Raw genomic sequence first — 20,036 nt, 5'->3', positions numbered from 1 at the left:
CCCTTTTTTGTCTTTTTTACTGACCGGTAACGGGATAGCAACCCTCGGTGTTGCGCCCGTACCGGGGACCAGCAACGGGATCGCAACCCTCGCTGTTGCGCCTGCACTGCGCTCAGCCAGTGAGTGGGAACCGGTCTCCACATGGGATCCGAACCCTCGGTGGGAGCGCCGCCGCGCTCCCAAGCGGCGCACTCTCCAGTGAGCCACCAGGCCGGCACTAACAAGCTCTCTAGGTGATTCTGATGCATGCTAATATTTGATAACTACCACTTTTGATCTTGTAGAATAAATCTTGTAGTAATTAATCTTTTTTTTTTTTTTTCCTTTTTGTCTTTTTTCGTGACCGGCAATGGATCGCAACCCTCAGTGTTGCGCCCGTACCGGACCAGGATCGGCAACGGGATTGCAACCCTCGGTGTTGCACCCGCACCTCGCTCAGCCAGTGAGCGGCCGGTCTGTATGTGGGATCCGAACCCTCGGCGGGAGCGCCACCACACTCCCAAGCGGCGCACTGTAGCAGTGCGCCACCGGGCCGGCCCAGTAGTAATTAATCTTGATTTTTCAAATGACAGAATTTATTTGCCTACGAGGATTTTATAAATTAGGGCCAAATTATTTGAATGATTTTTAACAACTGAGACAGAACAGGTAACTAAAAGTAAAAAAAAAAAAAAAAGTGCAAAGTAGTTATTTGATAATTATTTGCTTTCTAAAGGTATTGACGTGTTTTAATTGTAACTCTTCCAGTAGTAATATTACAAATTGAGGATCAGGATCATATCATAATGGAGAGAAACTCCTTCAGGAACTCTCATAAAATGATTAAACTTGGCATACAATATCATTTTAACATTTGAATACTAGATTTTTAGAGTCTACAGTCCTATGATATTCAAGGGCTACAATAAAGCCTCTTTCATGCTCAATGGTATTTCTAGTCAGTATTCTTTAAACCACAGGTGTTCTAATAACAAGTGCTTAGAATCATGCTTTGCCCATCGGATCACTTAATAAATATTAGCTATGATTATAACTGGTGAAAGGTCCAAAAGCAGCCTAACACATTCCTAGCTTGGATTCCTAAAGCTGCCCAACACAATGCCTTGCCCCCAACATTTCTCAAATATGTAAACAATTCTTATCTGATTCTTATCAAAATAAATGAGAACAAGTGATTGCTTACCTGTGGCAAACATAACAAGATCTGTCTTTGTGAACTGGACACCCAGTACCTCCTCCAATTCCATATACATACTGATTGCTTTTGGAAGAGTTTTCAGCAAAATAAATCCCAGCTCCAAACATACCACCGATGTATGCATGCCTTTCATCAAAGCCTTTATGGATAATTGCATTCACAAAGGGAGACCCTGAAATACACATAGATGAGAAACAACAATTCAAAATTTATCCAAGAAGAAAAAGCAAAAACTAAAGCCATTTAGAACTTAAATTCTTAAACATGCACTGCCTCAATAAAGCTAAAACAAGAAAGGGTAACAGTTCCCTGTCAGCCAGTTCACTATTGTAGAATAAAGAATTATTAATGTCAATTAATTTTTCTAACAAGGGGGTGGTTCAGATGCCAAAATAAGGACACAGATTCAAGTAGAAAAACAAACAGAAATATCAGTTCAAGAGTTATCAAACTCTAGACCCCAAATCCATACAGATCCAGTACCTAGAGTCTCAAAATTTACCTCATACAGCAAGAGTGAAGGCAATTAGGTCTTACAATGATGCCCATGCCTGTATACTTTTTCTAGGTATCAGAAGTGGCCCAAGAAGCCTTTCATATTCTTATTCTCTTCTTTATACCTCGTCTCTTCTATCTTTGACTTCTCTGTTTTTCATCACCTGCTATACAAGATTCCATCTGCAAATGTGGCGCTTTCCCTCATTCCCTGCAAATTGACTTCTTTTCCCTCTTCTCTTGCATGTGAGCCAAGAAGTGGGGGCCTAGCCATAGACGAGGTATTGAGCATAGGAACAAGGCCAGGGAGTTAGGAAAAGGGTGGGGGTTAGGAAAAGCCAAAACAACATGACTAACTGATTCATCAAGATGAGTGTCCCTGTTCATAAAGGGACAAGAAAATATATTGAATTCCACTTTACAGAAATGTGGATGAATAGAATCACTTTTTGAATTAACCTGGAAAAATCAAAACTATTTAAACTATAAAACAGAAAAGTCACTCATTATAACCGTCCAGTTAATACATAAATATATACTATGTTCTGTGCCAAGAGATTATCATGATGACTTTTGTAGGGTTTTGGAATGAGAAGTACCACTTAGATATTGCACATGAACCTATTCTGCTTTAGCCTTTCTTCCAGGGTATTGTGAAATTAAAATACTGTGTTTTACAGAACTTTACAGGTCTCTGAAAGTTTTCCGTAATCAAGGACCAATGAAGGAACAGACTGGAGCTACTATGGGTAGTGAGCTTGAAGGCCTGATAAACACTACTTAACTTTGCTATAAACTTCAAACACCAATCACCATCTGCTAGCTTATGACATAGAAAAATGGGAAATTTCAAGAATGGTAAATAATAGTTCTCTCAATTCAACAAGAGTTATCAGAAACTTCCAATGGTTCAACAACGGCTCTTTTAACACTGAAGTTAAATGCAGTTTTAACACTTAGAATCAAAATCTGAGGTGATTTTCAGGTCTTATTTTAATTCAACTAGTTAAAAGTAAAACATGGGCTGGCCCATGATTCACTTGGGAGAGTGTGAATGACCCCAAGGCCACGGGTTCGGATCCCTATATAGGGATGGCCGGTTGGCTCACTTGGGAGAGCGTGGGGCTGACAACACCAAATCAAGGGTTAAGATCCCCTTACCAGTCATCTTTAAAAAAAAAAAAAAAAAAAAAGGTAAAACACAATTTCTTAGAGTGATCATAATGAGCAAAATCTACTATATAAAGAAAAAAGGAAAATATGAATTAGTCAACCTTTCATTTCTACATTTTTTCTATTATGATGATCTTATTTACAAACCATCTATTATAAAATATTCAAATTCAAAAGAAGTTGGAAGTATGAATATAAATGTAGAATTTACAGAAATACTAGGTTTATTTAAAAAATGACATGAAGGATATAGTGATTCATTATTATTTCACACCTGACCAAAAAACTACCCTAATGCAGAGGAGGATAGTGGTGGAGTTGGGAGAGAGGAATCTCACCATGAAAAAGCATTCTTTCATTTGCATGGTTGTGGTTTTCTTCAGAAACTTCTTTTCTCCGGTGAGTATATCTTTCCCATAGTTTCTTGTTACAAACCTTCTGAATCTATAAAAAATAAACCAGAAAAATCAAATCTTTAGGTCTTAAAAATTACTTACCTATTACTTCATCTTAACCAAAATATAGGCCACGTATTTATTTAGCTAGAAGGGAGGCAAAACTTTTCTCTGAAATGTAAAATATGTCATTTTATTCAATTAAGAACACTTTGTCCCAATGATAGAAGTATACATACATTTTGTAAATCAAAAACTACAAAGGGAAAAAAATTACATATGGCCATATGTAAAGATCAAAAACACTGTTAATTGCTTAAAATACTTCCATTCTTAATTTAAAGTTATTACTAAAACACCTCCAAATCAGACATGCCAAGTTCTGTATGTATATATTAGAAAAAGAATAGTATCTTTTTCCTTCCTCTTTATCTGGCTCAAAGTACCATCTTAATCTGTTTCTTTCTTTTTTTTTTTTTTTGTCTTTTTTTGTGTCCGGCAACTGATCACAACCCTCAGTGTCGCGCCCGTACCGGACCCGGACCGGCAACGGGATTGCAACCCTCGGTGTTACGCCCGCACCTCACTCAGCCAGTGAGCGGGAACCGGTCTGTATGTGGGATCCGAACCCTCGGCGGGAGTGCCGCCGCACTCCCAAGCGGCGCACTGTAGCAGTGCGCCACCGGGCCGGCCCCATCTTAATCTGTTTTTAATTAAAAATATTTGAAATAGACACATACAAAAAAACACTCTTAAAACACAAACACACATATCCTTATCACTTCCTCTACCCTCCAATTCCTAAAATTTTTGTCTGGAGAAAATTTAAAGATAGATGCTGATCTCATTAGGAGTTTTTCTAGGGTTAAAATTTACAATCAGTACTATTTTTTAGCTCTGTTTAAAGGTGCTACAGCCCCCTGCTGAGACCTAGAGCACCACAACTGTGAGCTGGAGGTTTTAATTTTGGCTCAGAATAACTCAAAATATTGCCACAGATGTATTAAAGATCATACTGGCATAAAAAGATCTCATGTATTATAAAAAAAAAAAACACAACAAAAATAAAACATTTTATCACTGAAAAAATTTTAATTAACTATTGCATTAAAATATCTTTATAGAGGAAGAACAGAATTATCCTTCTCAAATCCAACTACTTTAGGAATCAAACACATATTCTTTCCCCTGCCCTTACCCTTAACAAACCTCTGAACATTTTGTTAATGCTTGTAGGTAAAGTGGACTTGACTGAAATTTGCCTGTAATAGGCATAATTATTTGTCTTATTTGATACTGATCACTGAGCTTAAAACTTACATATTAAAGATATTTGCCATATTTTTTGTTTTTGTTTTAATTAAAACATAATTTATACATGTCTGTGGGGTACAGAGTTGCATATCAATACCTGTGTGCAATATATGATGTTCCCATCAGGATGATTAGTATATTTAATATTATACAATGTTGTCATTTTTTGTTGTCCTTTATTGATTCCTCCCTTAACCCCCCTTCCTCATACCCCTTTCCCACTTCTGGTAACTTCAGTTCTGTTCTCTCCTTTTGAAAGTTTAATGTATTACTTGTGATTATTGTATCTTTCTTTTTAAATTTTTGTGAGAACATCATTTGTGACATATGTGTATATATATATATTTTTTAAAGATGACCGGTAAGGGGATTTTAACCCTTGACTTGGTGTTGTCAGCACCACACTCTCCCAAGTGTGCTAACCGGCCACCCCTATACAGGGATCCAAACCTGTGGCCTTGGTGTTATCAGCACCACACTCTCCCAAGTGAGCCACGGGCTGGCCCTCATTTATGACATTTTAATTCTAACCCTAAGTCCTGAAAAACATAGCAAAGTTGGAAAAAGTCTTGAGAAGAATAATTAAAATCAATAAGACAGGACTCTCATAGAATGACTCAAACATTCTTAAAAGACTGTTTTATGGAAAAGATAAAGAGGAAGTACTATTAAAATTTTAAAAAGGTGACATGTCTGGGGACTCCCAGAAACCTGGAGTAGTCACAGGATAACAACCAACAACAACAAAAGCATGGTGTTGATTATAAAAATGGAGTCCTTTCTCAAGACACAAAAAATTCAGCTTCATTACAACAGGGTAGCTTAATAATACTTTAAAAAGTCCTGAATCTACAGGATTTATCATTGTCCCAAGATAGAGCATAACCCCTAATCTGGAATATGTTCAACAAGGGATGATTTATTATTGGTTATTAAATACAGTATAGGGACTTTGAGAATCTTAACCTTCCAAGGATATATCCTCCCCAATGCCTTGTCAAAGATGTAATGGGCTGGATAGATCATTCATTATGTTCTCATGAAAGTTAGTTATAGCTTCGGGCTTTGAAAACTATGGTCTCAGGAAACTTCATTTGCACTAACTTATTATTACCTTAAGAATATTGTATCTGTTGAAGATTCCACCTGCATGGCCTCCATCTCTGTGCTCTCGAACTGTACTCTGCATCTGATGGAAGAATAATTTGATATATATGTGCATTAGCTTTTATGTCTTTCCTAATCTTGAGAACACAATTCTTGCCCCATCTGATTCTATTTTTGAGAATACAAAATAGGTTTTAACATTTTCGTTGTTTAAAGTATATGAGTTTTATAAATTCATGAGTACTGTCTTTTAGAGATAGCTATTAGTCAATCAACCTGAAAATAATATTTACAGGTGAAAACTACATAATGCAAACTAAAGGAAAAAAAAAAAGAAGATGCAAGATGAGCTAAACATATAAAGCTAACCAACTGACATACTAAACAAAACCATGATTTATTTGTTCCTATTGATTTTGGCCTAATAAAGCACGATATGTATTTCATTGAGAATTGGAGTTTCTTGAGTTTTAGAACTAAGTCTTACTAAACTTTATATTTCCGTGCTCAACTCACACACATAGGGTATGTGTTCTTCAAAGTGTACTATTCAAAGATTTCAGAGGATTCAAGAGTTTTTTGGAAAGAAAGTTGAAAGCTAATTTTCCTGGATAAGTAGTATCCACATCTTCTGGGTCTTGTCCGAGATACTAGGCCTTACGATTACCTTCATTTGCAGAAAGGAGGAAACATCAGCATTTTCTTTCAAATGACAGCAATCCCTTCTCCAAGAGAATTCTTTATTAGTATTAACTGTAGTGCTGAACCAAGTAGATGGAATTAAAGTTTATTGAGGGAGCGTACCCTTAAATCTTAAATGCTGATTTCAAAAGTTTTTTTTTTCTTTTCCTTTTTGTCTTTTTTCGTGACCGGCAACAGATCGCAACCCTCAGTGTCGCCCCCGTACCGGACCGGGACCGGCCACGGGATCGCAACCCTCGGTGTTGCTCCCGCCCCTCGCTCAGCCAGTGAGCGGCCGGTCTGTATGTGGGATCTGAACCCTCGGCGGGAGTGCCACTGCGCTTCCCAAGCGGCACACTACAGCAGTGCGCCACCAGGCCGGCCCGTGATTTCAAAAGTTTTCAAGGTGGTAAAGATGGAACATACTACATGTTCATATAGATCTGGAAACCTCCAGGAAATTTAGCAACTGAATCAATGATACATGTGGCTGATCTATCTTTTTCCATTTATATAAGGTATATGAACATACCTCTTCTTCCACAGACTGAAACTCTTTATCATCAGCAGACAGATCTATGAGAATTGTTCCACTACCAGAGGTGTTCAAAGTTAAATATGGGTTAAGACCTACGAAATGAAATTTGAAGGTAAAAAAAATTTTGCCAATAAAACAATTAATATCAATCAAAAACCACCACCTGACTTATCCAATGCTTACTACCAATTTTTAAAAAACTTTTTATTTTGGGATAATTTAGATTTGTAGGAAGGTTGAAAGTACAGAGATTTCCTGTGTACCCTTAATCCAACTTCCCCTAATGTTAACATTTTATATAACCATAGTACATTTGTCAAAACTTATTAAGTAAATTACAGACTTCACTTGGATTTCGCTAGTTTTTCCCACTAATATCCTCTTTCTGTACCAGGATAGAGACCAGGACACCACACTGCACTTAGACTACTAATTTTTGACCTGACAAGTTATAATGATTTTGTGGGAATATTTCAGAAAAATCTTTCTCTTCCATATCTCCTATTCTCAATGAGTTTATAATAAATTTTCTTCTTCAAATTACTTCCTTCACTAACTGTGCGGCCCTTTCAGCATTTAATCCCTTCATTCTTTATAAATATGAGGAAGAATTATGACAGAAACTTGCATAGACTCAGGTAATTTTAAATCATCCCAGAATGAGGAGTCCATAAACTTTACTACCCAACTATTGAATGCCTATTTTGACCCATAATAGATTCTTTACTTCAGCAATGAATTTGTCATGTTTTCCAAATATCAATGGTCAAAATAACCATATGTACTTCTGTATCTTTACTCTCACAAAAGCTTTTTTTTTTTTCCTTTTCGTCTTTTTTCGTGACCGGCAACGGATCGATTGCAACCCTCAGTGTCGCGCCCGTACCGGACTGGGACCAGCAACGGGATCGCAACCCTCGGTGTTGCGCCCGCACCTCGCTCAGCCAGTGAGTGGCCGGTCTGTATGTGGGATCCGAACCCTTGGCGGGAGCACCTCTGCGCTCCCAAGCGGCGCACTGTAGCAGTGCACCACCGGGCCGGCCCTCACAAAAGCTTTTTAAATGGAATTTTCTAGTTTTTTTGGCATATTTGTAACAGCTTTCTCCCTTAATCTCTACAACAAGGTCTCCAAAGCTCTGCTGTTTTATAGGTAGAGGTCAAATCCTTTACTGCTGGGTCAATGCATGAGTTTGCTTCTGGAGATTAAGAGAATATTCTGGTTCTGAGCTAGGATCTGAAGAATAAGACTAACACTAACATGCCAGACTGTGATACAGACTTATAGAAATGGCTAAATTCCAAAGTCTATAGGAATTATGTAGACCATATGGAGAATATTTTACAGAATAAAGACTGTGACAAATGCTTGACTGAGGCATCTACAACCTACCCGAAAAGATGTTTATCGGTACTGAAAGATCAGTACTAGTAATCTATTAACTTGACGTACTGAATGACAGGTAAAGCTGTTAGGTTAGCAAGATGAGAGACTGTCAGAAGATCATCACAGGCAGTCACAGGCTCCACTTTGCAAATCAGGTGTGAGTATAGAATCCTGGCTTCAGATGAAGATGAAGAAGGTGGTAACTTTATGTAGTAAAGTGACCCGGATGTGCTAGATCAGACATGGTACTGCAGATTGGAAGTCTCCCCCTCCCCCAATCTCACTGAAGCTTAAATCCCCACTGTGACTGTTGAGGGTGGGAAATCCTATTATGGTAATTGAAAGGTAGAGCCTTGAAGAGGTGATTAGATTGCAGGACCATGTCCTAATGAATGGATTAATAGGGGGTGGTCAGAGTGGTTCTGAGGACTTCAAAAGGAGAGCATATGGAGTTTCTCTCTCTGCTCCACCATTTTCTGCTATGTGAGATCCCTGCATTGCTGTAAAGCCACCACCAGTGCAGACCTCCAGATGTGTTAACTGGACTTTAGACTTCCCAGCCTCAGAAGTCTAAGCAATACATTTCGTTTTCTTTATAAATCACCCCTGGGTATTTTGTTATAAGCAACAGAGACAGACTAATACACATCGCCATTTGTCTCACAATCATGTTTCTCCTCCATGTAGGAATGGATGCTCCTATGCAACTGTAGCTAGATGTATCAGAGTGAATATAGGATCAGAGGTGGCATGGAGGTAACTCTGCCACTTGGAGTGTTTCTATTTCTGTCATTATTTCCCGAGCTGTTCAATGCAGTCCTAATGATTATGATATGTTTAATATATAAACACTACCTGCTTTCCTTTTTCACCCAGCCTCATTCCTAAAGACCCTTGTTATCCCAGTACTCCCTCTTAATTGCTGTCATACTAGATTGGTATTATTCTAAGTAGAGTCCCACAGCAGTCCACAACTGAGGGTTCTATTTCCTCTTCATTTTTTATGCTGTTTTTATTGTATTCTAATATTATAGGGAGCCACAGGTTTTCCCTCCTCTTTATCTTATAAGATCTTGTCATCTATACTAGAAATAGCCAAGATTACCTCACATTTAAAAATTCTGCCCTAATCTCTACCAGGCAAGTGAAGGACATCTACCTTTAATTGATCCTGTTCCAAAATATCAGTTTAAAGCATTTCTTAGCTTGAATCACCTAAATCTTTAGAGGTGCTCTTATTTCTTCAAGAAATAGACCCCATACTGGCTAGCATACGTCCTTCCCTGAAAATCCCTTCATTTTTCCTAATGGAGGTTTCTCCTCAACCCCAGTTGCACAGCCAGGACAATTACAGGATGCTTTTTAACTCCACAGTAAATTATTCCCTCAGTTTAACAATGAAGTTTAAATGTGGTTTCGACACTTAAAAAGACAATTAAACTTTTATACCTAAACCAGTATACAGTGTTAACATCTGTTCAATGGATATAATTTGCACTTTCCTTAAGCACCAACACTGAGGAAAAATAAAAATATTATTCAACTATTTTGTTTAATTTCCTCAGTTGCAACAGTATTTTTTTCCAGTATTCATTCCAAGTGCTTAGAATTTTAGCTACATAAGATATTTACCACATTATTTTATGGGCTAGCTTAAACACCTAGTCATTATCTATTACATTAATACAAGAAATGAGATATCCAAGTTCCAGATCTTTTAGAATCATAAAATTTTAGAGCTTGAATAACTTCAGAAGTCATCTTATCCAACTAATTCCTAATTTTCAGGAGCTAAAGAAATCCGCAAATTTCTGAATGGCCCAGAAATTTTACTTAGGTGCATACAGTTAAAAGCCGTAGCTCAGGAAGTTTAACAGTTAGTAGCAGAGTTAGGACGTGATCCTAGGTTTCAATTTGTGCTCTTCTTATTGAACAGATTCTCTCATACAGATTTTTAAATTATCAGTACAATGAGGGCTGCCTTTATGCAAACTGTTAAACTGAGAGCAATTATCAAAAGGAAATACCTTGTTGTCCAGAGATCAGTCTCTCAACTCCTTTAATTAGTTTGTGTCTATGTCCGTAAGCATTGATTCCAATCTCCTTCAGCTCCTTGTGCCCCATCTCAACTAATACATCCAAAGTGATCTTACAAAAGAGGATGAAACTATTTAGAATGCTCACTCATTTGGTGGACACTCATATTGGTATTCTCATAATATATCCAATTTATACATTTAGTTCAAATTATTTTGAACTGAGAAATGAAAACAAACCAGTTGTTAAACTGAAATTAACAGAAAATGAAAAGTTGGAATGAAACAAAGTTGAGTCAGGAACTACTAAAAATATCATTATTTTCATTTAGCATAAGAACCTGAGAACTAAAGTACAAAAGAAAAATGCATTTTCAAATTAACCACATTCAAGTGTATTATTTTATCTTTTTCACCATCACTCTACATCCAACCCTCTTTATACTATACCTTCAATGGTTCCCACAGAGTCTCAACTATGCTAAATAGTACTTCTGCATCACTGTTCAAATCAAACCTTTCATCTCAAATACATTATTCCCACTTCATGAAATTAAAGCCCTTCTTTAAAATCATGCTTTATTTACACATCTTCAGCTCACAGTAATGGTTTCCTTCTTTGGATTTCTAAAATCTATGCCAAAATTTAACTCTTCACACGTTCTTGTCCTAGCTCCGGAACTAGATCAAAAGTTCCTTAGGGGACGAGTCTACAGAACCTATATTTTCTGAACAACAAAAAATCAGGAAAGGTATTCTGACAGAGTACTTTAAACTGGGACTGCCTAGAAAAGCCCAGTTATATGGTTGGTATATCCATATACCTTCCCATAGCAGGCAGCAAAGTGTCAGGCTTAGAGTGGGTGGTAATTGACATAACAGAACTGAACAAACACAGCTCAGAGATAACTTACTTCATATAAGGCACTTACTCAGCTAAACTTTCCATTCAAGAAAGCTATTTCACTATTACTACATGAGAGTCAATCTTTATGTGCTAATAAACAGAAATTCCAAGAGCAAGCCAAATTGAAGAGTGACTGACTTCCAGTATCTTAAAAAACCGTCTCCCAATAGTTCACATGGCTCAGGGCATTTCTAGTATATCCCAAATTCTCCTTGAGTTTCCATAAAACACTAAATCAAGCAACACAATTCATCAACTCACCTGTTCTCTTTCAAATATATCCATTAGGTGCTCAAGTCCAAGATTCCTTACAAATTGAGTTATACTAAAATCTACTCCTTGAACTGGGAAATAAAAAAAAAAAAATCCAGAACAAAGTTTGACATCACAATAATGTATAGAAACATTATAACAATAAAGTTTTGTGATATTTACATATATATATATAAAATAAAGATGAAGCAAAATATTAACAGCCACTTGGGATACAATACTGAACATAACATCAAAAATTTCCAAAGAGAAAGCTATAAAACTTCAACATTAGAAAAAATAATTAACCAATGCGGCATTCTCAGGTTTTAAAAAACTTCTTTGCTGGCTGGTTAAGTCACTTGGTTAGAGTGTGGTGCTGATAACACCAAGGTCAAGGGTTTGTATCCCCATACTACCCAGGCACCAAAAAAACCAAAACAAAATACCAGAAAACTAACCAAAAAAAACTTGGTTAGAGTGTGGTGCTGATAACACCAAGGTCAAGGGTTTGTATCCCCATACTACCCAGCCACCAAAAAAACCAAACCAAAATACCAGAAAACTAACCAAAAAAACCCCACTTCTCATTTTTTATTCTAAACTTTATTTTTAACTATCTTTAAAATCAGTCTTCCTATCTTTCAAGTTATTTCACAAAAAAGTTTATGAAACAAGATCCATATTGTTGCATAGGGTGAGATGAATCTTGACAGGTAAAAGGTTTAAATATAAAGAGTAGGTCAGCAGCACAAGACTCATCAGCTCTCAACTTGGAAGGAGAAAGCTGCATTAGTAATTCTATTAATAATGTAAAGAAAACAATAAAGATTAAATATTCTAGCTATGTTAAGTAATCTGATACTAACAGTTGTATTTAAGGTTAAAAATGATTTTTTAGCATTCCAAATGACAACTACCAGTTAAAAAGTGTTTTTACAGAATGTCTCACCCTCCTTTTTCTCCAAACTGGAAGTGCCCTCTGTTCCACTTGAACTAACTACCGAAGACAGTTCAGAAAAACTCCCGGATAAGTTGTCAAGACTGCTGGCTGCAGAAAGGCTTGATGGGCTGGATGGACCTGAGGACAGAGCATCTGTGGTGGCTCCAGGGCTTCTCACACCATTAAGCACTTGAGGTTTATAACATGAAGGCAGAGCAGAAGGAGGCATGGCTGCTGTCAGGAGGGCGCTGACATCATCTGCCTAGAGTACATGTCAGAAAGACACGAAATTTGTCATAAGCAAGTTGTAAAGTTCTATTCCACCTAATAGACTGTATTTTAAAATATGTCCAAAAACCAGCAAATATGCACCAGAATCATCATCATATAAAAATAACTGATTATTTTAAAAACTGAAGCAAAGAAGTTGATATTCAGCTAAACTGTTATTAAATATAAAACATAATTTGGAACATCTCTTCCAAAACACCATATAATCAAAATAAAACTGTTAAATGTAGTGGAGCCCGAATAAAATTCTATCCTTGATACCATGATAGAAAAGCACTGAAATGAATTACAGAAATATCAATTTAAAAAGGTAAGTGCTTTTAACCCTATTGCTGTTACTCTGAAAGAAGTAATTCAGCCTACATGGAACGTTAAAAAACAGAATTATGTTTGTATTTCTTGGAAAATATTCAGTGATTTACTTGTTCCTCAAAACTGAAAGGTGTATTTTTTTGGGGTAACAAAAATAATCATTTTAATAAAATCTGCTAGAATGGAAAGTCTCCAACTTTACTGGTACATCGATTTGTTTAATTACATAAACTATTCTTTCACAATCCTCAATATGCTCAATTAAGATACTAAGTAAGTAACATTTATCAAGAAGTAAACCAGTTTTCACGGTTAGTTGATTGTTCTGCTTATTCTAATCCTCACCTTTTTCTTCCCTCTAGTCTGTGCATTCCCATGGCGTTCAATGTTTGTATGTAACATTTATTTATTACAGTACCATTTATTGGGTGTTTTTTATCTACCGGATACCATGCCAAGGACTTTAAGTGCATAACCTCCTTTAATTCTATTAACCAGATATATTTTATCCTTGTTTATAGATGAGGTCACTAATGCCTAGAGGTTACGCAAGTGGTAGGACTGTACAACTGTAAGTGGTAAAGATGGAATTCTAGGCCAGGTCTGCCTCTCTCTACAGTACATGCATGTTCTCTAGAGCATTTTGTTTCTGTCACTTAATTATATCTGTATATGGAGTAACATACAGGTGGACTGAATTCCAAAAGTTCATTTCTAAGGTAGTTTGGTACTGGAAAGACATGTCCTTGAAGAAATAATGTTGCAAATATGATTGGATTGTCAGCTGCTGAGAAAAATCTATTTAACACAATGCAACTGAACTAAATTAGCTTCTTATTACAACTTGGAACAATGGAATCTCTCTCAGTAGAAAGCAGTCTGTAAAAGAGACTCCCCTTCCTTTCCATGTCAAAAAGAATTTCTTCTTCCTTTCCCTCCACTGCTCTGGTCAATGTCCTCAGGGGCAGAGGCAAGAGAGGGACCTGTGTCACAGTGGCCAAAGCCAAGGTGGAAGCTACAATGGAGGCGCCTACATGAGCTCTGGTGGGAGGGGGAGGAAAAGATGGATCTCTACAGAAAACTGAAGTAACAGGCCTGCTTGCATGAACAGTTCTGGTGGAGTAAGCAACAAGAACTTTGGGATGAGGCAGTGTGGGAGGGAGAGGAATCTTACTAGTAGCAGGCTTTGTGGTTGTATCTAGAGGGCAATAGTCCCAGTTGGGGAAGTTCGTAAGACCCAGGGTCTGTACTATCTTGCACTGTGTGCACTGTAACAACATTCACTGAGGGCCTCGGCCTATTTTGTTTCCCAACTAATATAAGCAGTTATTCCGTGTACTTCTTTTTCCTATTTCCAAAGTACTCAGTATATAATAACTGATTAATAATTCTATTAATTACTTGTATTTTAACACCAAAGAAATCCTAAATTTAAGATTGTGCTAAGAATCAGATTTTGCCACATTTGCTATGAACACATTTTATATATATCAAGTAAATTTTAAAAAATCAGAAAAGTAATGAGATTTTTCAAAAAGCCCATCACTTACTGAAACTAAATCTAAAGGTGTTTGTCCTTCCTGATTTTTAAGAGTAGGATCAGCTCCGTGGGCCAACAATAAAGCACAAAGCTGTGTTCGTCCCTTTTGGGCTGCTTCGTGCAGAGGTGTGAAAGCCCATTTGTCCGTGGCATTGACACATGCATTATACTTTATTAATAAAGCTGCTACATCTACGTGCTGTAAAAGAAAATACTCCTGTTACAGTCTGAAATATTGTTCTATCACATTTTAGTTCTTAAGAAGAAACTAACTATGTACCTATTTCCACATTTTCAAACTTACTCTGGAAAAGAAAAACTGTTTCTCTCCAATATCATAATTTATGGGTAGTTCATTAAAAAGTACAGTAGTCATTTCGGTAACTTGAGAAACCATCTAGATTAAACAGATAAGGACTCTATATAGTGAGAAGCTAAACTAATACAACTTCACTGATTTGTAATTTGTTCAAGTGCTATAACCACTATGGCTGGCTGGTTAGCTCAGTTGATTAGAGTGTGGCCTTACAATGCCAAGGTCTGATTAGAGTGTGGCCTTACAATGCCAAGGTCAAGAGTTTGGTTCCCTCTACTGGCCAGCCACCCAGAAAAAAAAATTTACTCCAATTTGTGCTGGCTGGTTAGCTTAGTTGATTAGAGTGCAGCCTTATAACCCCAAGGTCACAGGTTCAGATCCTCATACTAAGCAGCTGCCAAAAAAACCTCACAATTTGAACATCAATTTATAAACTAGAAGCCTTCCTCTGATGATAGTCAATACTGATTGTAACATTTAGTGTTGCTGTAAGTCAGGAACAATGCATTGAATTTCTACGGATTCCTGTGAAACCCATGGGTTTTCTGGGATAAAACAATAATAAAATCACCAACATCTCACTGAAAATAGGAGATAAATGCTAAGGAATATAATAAAACAAATGACAATAATGTGCTGCGTATCACAGAGCAAGCTTGCAATAGATTCAGAAGTGAAACTTGGAAGTTACTTAATTTTTTTAGCTCTCATATTTACTTCTCTGTAAAATGAGAAAGTCAAACCAAATTCCATTTAATTCGATACTGACTTTCACAGAAGAACTTACCCCATAAGATGCTGCATTATGTAAAGGAATAAGTCCTCCTTTGTCTTGGGCATTCACATCAGCTCCATGTTGTAACAAATATTCTGCAACTTCTAAATTATTATAACCAGCTAATTTAGAAAAGAAGTAAAATTACTTTTACTTACTGATATAAAAAGTATAGTCACATATATGTATACATCTATATATATATATTATAAAGCACAGACATAATTGAAAAAATAAAAAGATTTTTTATAAACCTGAAATTCCTCATTAGAGTCTATTATACTGATTTGCTTGTACCTTTCCTTTTAATACCTTCCTAATGAAGTCCCTGCCTTCATGGTTGTTACATACAACTTCCTGAACTCAGATACATGGTCTCAGGGGCTGCAAGTCAAAGTCATCCAGTATATAAAGGCCAAGTTAGGAACACAAGTGGCTGCAGAGCAGGAGGCAGCACACCAGAGTGGGTCTCAGGGCCTTAAGCCACCTGGTCTTTGGTATTTTATTACAGTAGCCCTTGCAAACTAAAACTAACTAAAGGCTATGGTAGCCCTTGCAAACTAAAACTAATAACTTTGGCAAGAGGGTTATGTAACTCCTGAAAGTCTTTTAAGATTTTGTTTTCTGCTTGTGCTTAGCAGTAATAATCAGAAGAATGGAAAACTTTAGCTTCCTATGAAGAGGGCTGGCTCAAGCAGGCATATTTTTCAAAACTCACTCACCAAAGATGACTTAAACAATATGGTGATCTGGAATAAAGATCCCAAAGCACATGGTGACTGGCAAAGCCTGTTTTAATAGTTCTTATGTAACATACTGGTACTAAAACAAACTGGAACTTAGTTAACAGCTCGAAGCATGGTTGCCCAGTACAATGGCATTAGAAGATACCTGATTTGAATCTTTCAAGTTTAGTTACAGAAAGTATTTTACTTAGGTAAATTAATATCAGATGTCACCAACTGAAATCTGTGAAACTTAATTCACTTACCTGCTAAATGTAATGGTGTTGAATGTCGGCCTTGGGTATCTCGGCAGTTTACATTATCAGGTGAAGACAACTTCTTTACTCTGGCTAAACAACCCTTCTTGGCAGCATCTAGCAAAGCTGCATCACCCCTAAGTAGATCTTGGATATCTGTATCTCCATCTTTAACAAGATCCAAAGGGGTATTTCCATCCCTGTTTTTCTTTGTAGGGTCCGCACCATGCTGGGCATGTAAAAGAGAGGAGAGAGGAGGAATTGGCTCAAGTGTGTCCTTGGTCAATGATTAAAAAGTCAATGTAATTAAACAAAAAGAATATTGTTTTATAGTGAGACTCTCCCTTAAAAGTTAATATGATTGTTATTAATGTTTAATTTATACACAGAAAACTGTAATAAAAAAAATAGAAAGGCAATTAAATACTATTGGGTTTTTATAATGCATTAATAGAATCAAAATTTAACACTATGTTCCAAATAAAGTACTGTTTCATTAAAAATTAACTTTAAGGGTTGGCCTGTGGCTCACTTGGGAGAGTGTGGTGCTGTTAACATCAAGGCCATGGGCTCGGATCCCTATATAGGAATGGCTGGTTGGCTCACTTGGGAGAGCATGGTGCCAACAACACCAAGTCAAGGGTTAAGATCATCTTAAAAAAAAAAAAATTAACTTTATTTTTTATTTCTGTGGCTGGCCAGTTCGTGACAAGGCTGTGCTCTACCAACTGAACTAACCAGCCAGCTCCCAATTTATTTTTGGTTAAGATCATCTTAAAAAAAAAAAAATTAACTTTATTTTTTATTTCTGTGGCTGGCCAGTTTGTGATAAGGCTGTGCTCTACCAACTGAACTAACCAGCCAGCTCCCAATTTTTTTTTTGTTAACCAGCCAGCTCCCAATTTATTTTTGTTTTTTTTTGGCGCCTGGCCAGCATGGGAATCCAAAACCTTGACCTTGGTGTTACAAGGCTGCGCTCTAACCAAGTGAGCCAATTGGACAGCCCCCAAAATTAACTTTCACATATACTACTTTTGCTTTACACAAACATTGAAATAAAGAATAAATCTATCCTCTTGTTTTTACTATAAAGTATCTATTGGTACCTGCATTAAACTAGTACCATCAGTTTCATCAGTGCTAAATAAATCTGGCTTATAAACCTCATAATTCATCAAATATTTTGAGGCTAAAGAACAAAACAGGAAAAATAGAGATAATAATCAGAGAACTATCACATGATAGTTTACTGTATGCAAAAATAAATCTGTGTGTGGTAAACATACTTGTATATTAAAATACAAAATAGTGATAACGACATTTATTCTGAAATCTAGGTACACAGTTAGGTAACTCTGCTTCTCTCTCTTACTAGGTTAAGTATATGCTACAGTTTGAAAATCATAAACATATTCTATGTAATTAAAACTGTCCCCAGCAAGTACTTAAGTATACCTGGAGTAGAAGTTTGCAAATTTCATATTTTCCTTTTGCTGCAGCTTCATGTAAAGGCGTAAATTTCCATAAATCAGCTACATTAACTACTGCTCCATGCTTAACAAGAAGTTCTGCGACTTCATAATGTCCATAAGAACATGCATTGTGCAAAGGTACAAGGCCTCTGAAATGAAGTTAAATGAACAATAATGCCACAGAAGGATATGTTTTAATTTGACTAACTATATATAACTGATAAAAGATATTTCTTAAACTGCAGAAGAGATTTCACTGATTGTACTTTATAGAACCTAAATCTACTGAAAACAGAAGTGAAATTCTTTTAGGGGGGGCGAAGCAGAGAGAAAATTTTAAGAACATTTTAAATGCTGAGAATATAGCAACCTGCACATACTCAACATCTAGAATTGTGTGTAGAATTGTATAGATAAGTACAATTGTGTACATATATATACACACACACACAATTGTAGAACTGTATACACACACATTTTTTGGTAGCTGGCTGGTACTAGAATTGTGTATTTTTAATAAAAAATAATTTCAAGATAAACTAGAAGAATTCAAATATCTTCAATGAAAATTGAAAAAGTTACTACATTAACAGAACACTAATGTTGTAATCTCTGTGGCCATTATAAAAATACAAGGCATTATCCAAGTAAGTCTTCATATAAACACTAACCATAGTAAAAATCTTAACTGAAGTTAAGAATCTATATTTAAGCCAATGTTAGGAATCAAACTTCCCTGGGAAAAAAAGAGCTACTAATTATCTTACAAATATTTTCAGATTTTCCTAAAAAGGTCAAATAAAGGGAAGAAAAACAGAGGCCATGGCAATTGTTGGTACTTACCCTTTATCTTTAGCATGCACATCAGCTCCATGTTGCAGCAGATATTCCACCACTGACACCCTGTTGTACCCAGCTGCAAAGTGGAGTGGTGTAGACTGACGCCCTTCAATGTCTCTGCAGTTGACACTCTGTACAGTACACAGTTTCTATAGGACAGAACACAGTATACATGTGATGCTACATATTCTCTTTTCTTGTTTTAACTCATTTAGTAAATTTCAAATGTCTGACTTATTTTCTTGCTTCATTATATTAGTATTCTCAGAAACTATTTCTTCTTATTTCATACTGTCATTTACTGAGAATCCCTTTGGTCCTCTCATCTATGTCTGTGTCTTCTGCTTTTTCTAAAGATAGTAGGTAAATTTTGTCATTATCACTACTGCTATGTACATAAAGGTATTTCTACGGTAAAATCAACAGAATCTGAGAGAGGGTTACTCAAGGGAAAACTGCTGTAAGACATGGGGCAGATAAGAGCTGAAGTTGGCTGCTCTGAGAAACAAACAAACAAAAATACTTCAGTCTAGACAAATTGAAGATTATTAGGGGACAGTGGCAACACTGTATTATTACTGTATTTAAACAATGGATCCCCAGAGGTAGAGGGGGCAAAGAAATGAAGAAACCAGAAGAAATTTGTAGACAGAAGTGACACACTGTTTCTTCCTTTTTTTTCTGTGTCATAGGTAAACAATAACAAACAATAATTTGATATATCATATTCTTTTTTTTTTTTTTTGTCTTTTTTCTGTGTCCGGCAACGGATCGCAACCCTCAGTGTCGCCCCCGTACCGGACCGGGACCGGCAACGGGATCGCAGCCCTCAGCGTCGCTCCCGCGCCTCGCTCAGCCAGTGAGCGGGAACCGGTCTGTATGTGGGATCCGAACCCTCGGCGGGAGCGTCGCCATGCTCCCAAGCGGCGCACTCTCCAGTGCGCCACCGGGCCGGCCCCATCTGGAGTTTATTTTGTTCTAAGGTACAAGTTAGATATTTTCATCCTTTTCTGAGATGATAAATGAGATATAAAACATAGAATTTCAGACCTGGAAATGACTTTAAATATCTTCTAGTCCAGCTT

General features: G+C 36.7%; 1 protein-coding gene across 1 annotated transcript in view; it reads right to left on the bottom strand.

Moving 5' to 3' along the window:
- TNKS2 (tankyrase, TRF1-interacting ankyrin-related ADP-ribose polymerase 2) overlaps positions 1-20,036 on the bottom strand; it is a 63,178-nt gene that overhangs the window by 6,250 nt on the left and 36,892 nt on the right. The window contains exons 14-25 of the mRNA XM_008579616.1: positions 18,955-19,100; positions 18,095-18,260; positions 16,649-16,868; positions 15,670-15,779; positions 14,577-14,765; positions 12,433-12,685; positions 11,490-11,572; positions 10,313-10,433; positions 6,896-6,993; positions 5,690-5,764; positions 3,205-3,310; positions 1,184-1,370 (exon numbers count right to left, since the gene is read on the bottom strand). Of these exons, the coding sequence (XP_008577838.1) occupies positions 1,184-1,370; positions 3,205-3,310; positions 5,690-5,764; positions 6,896-6,993; positions 10,313-10,433; positions 11,490-11,572; positions 12,433-12,685; positions 14,577-14,765; positions 15,670-15,779; positions 16,649-16,868; positions 18,095-18,260; positions 18,955-19,100 (1,754 nt within the window). The remainder of the gene's footprint in view (positions 1-1,183; positions 1,371-3,204; positions 3,311-5,689; positions 5,765-6,895; positions 6,994-10,312; positions 10,434-11,489; positions 11,573-12,432; positions 12,686-14,576; positions 14,766-15,669; positions 15,780-16,648; positions 16,869-18,094; positions 18,261-18,954; positions 19,101-20,036) is intronic.

This window comes from Galeopterus variegatus, unplaced genomic scaffold (assembly GCF_000696425.1).
Source record: "Galeopterus variegatus unplaced genomic scaffold, G_variegatus-3.0.2 Scaffold1925, whole genome shotgun sequence".
Lineage (NCBI taxonomy): Eukaryota > Metazoa > Chordata > Mammalia > Dermoptera > Cynocephalidae > Galeopterus > Galeopterus variegatus.
This window is presented reverse-complemented; position numbering and strand designations above follow the sequence as displayed.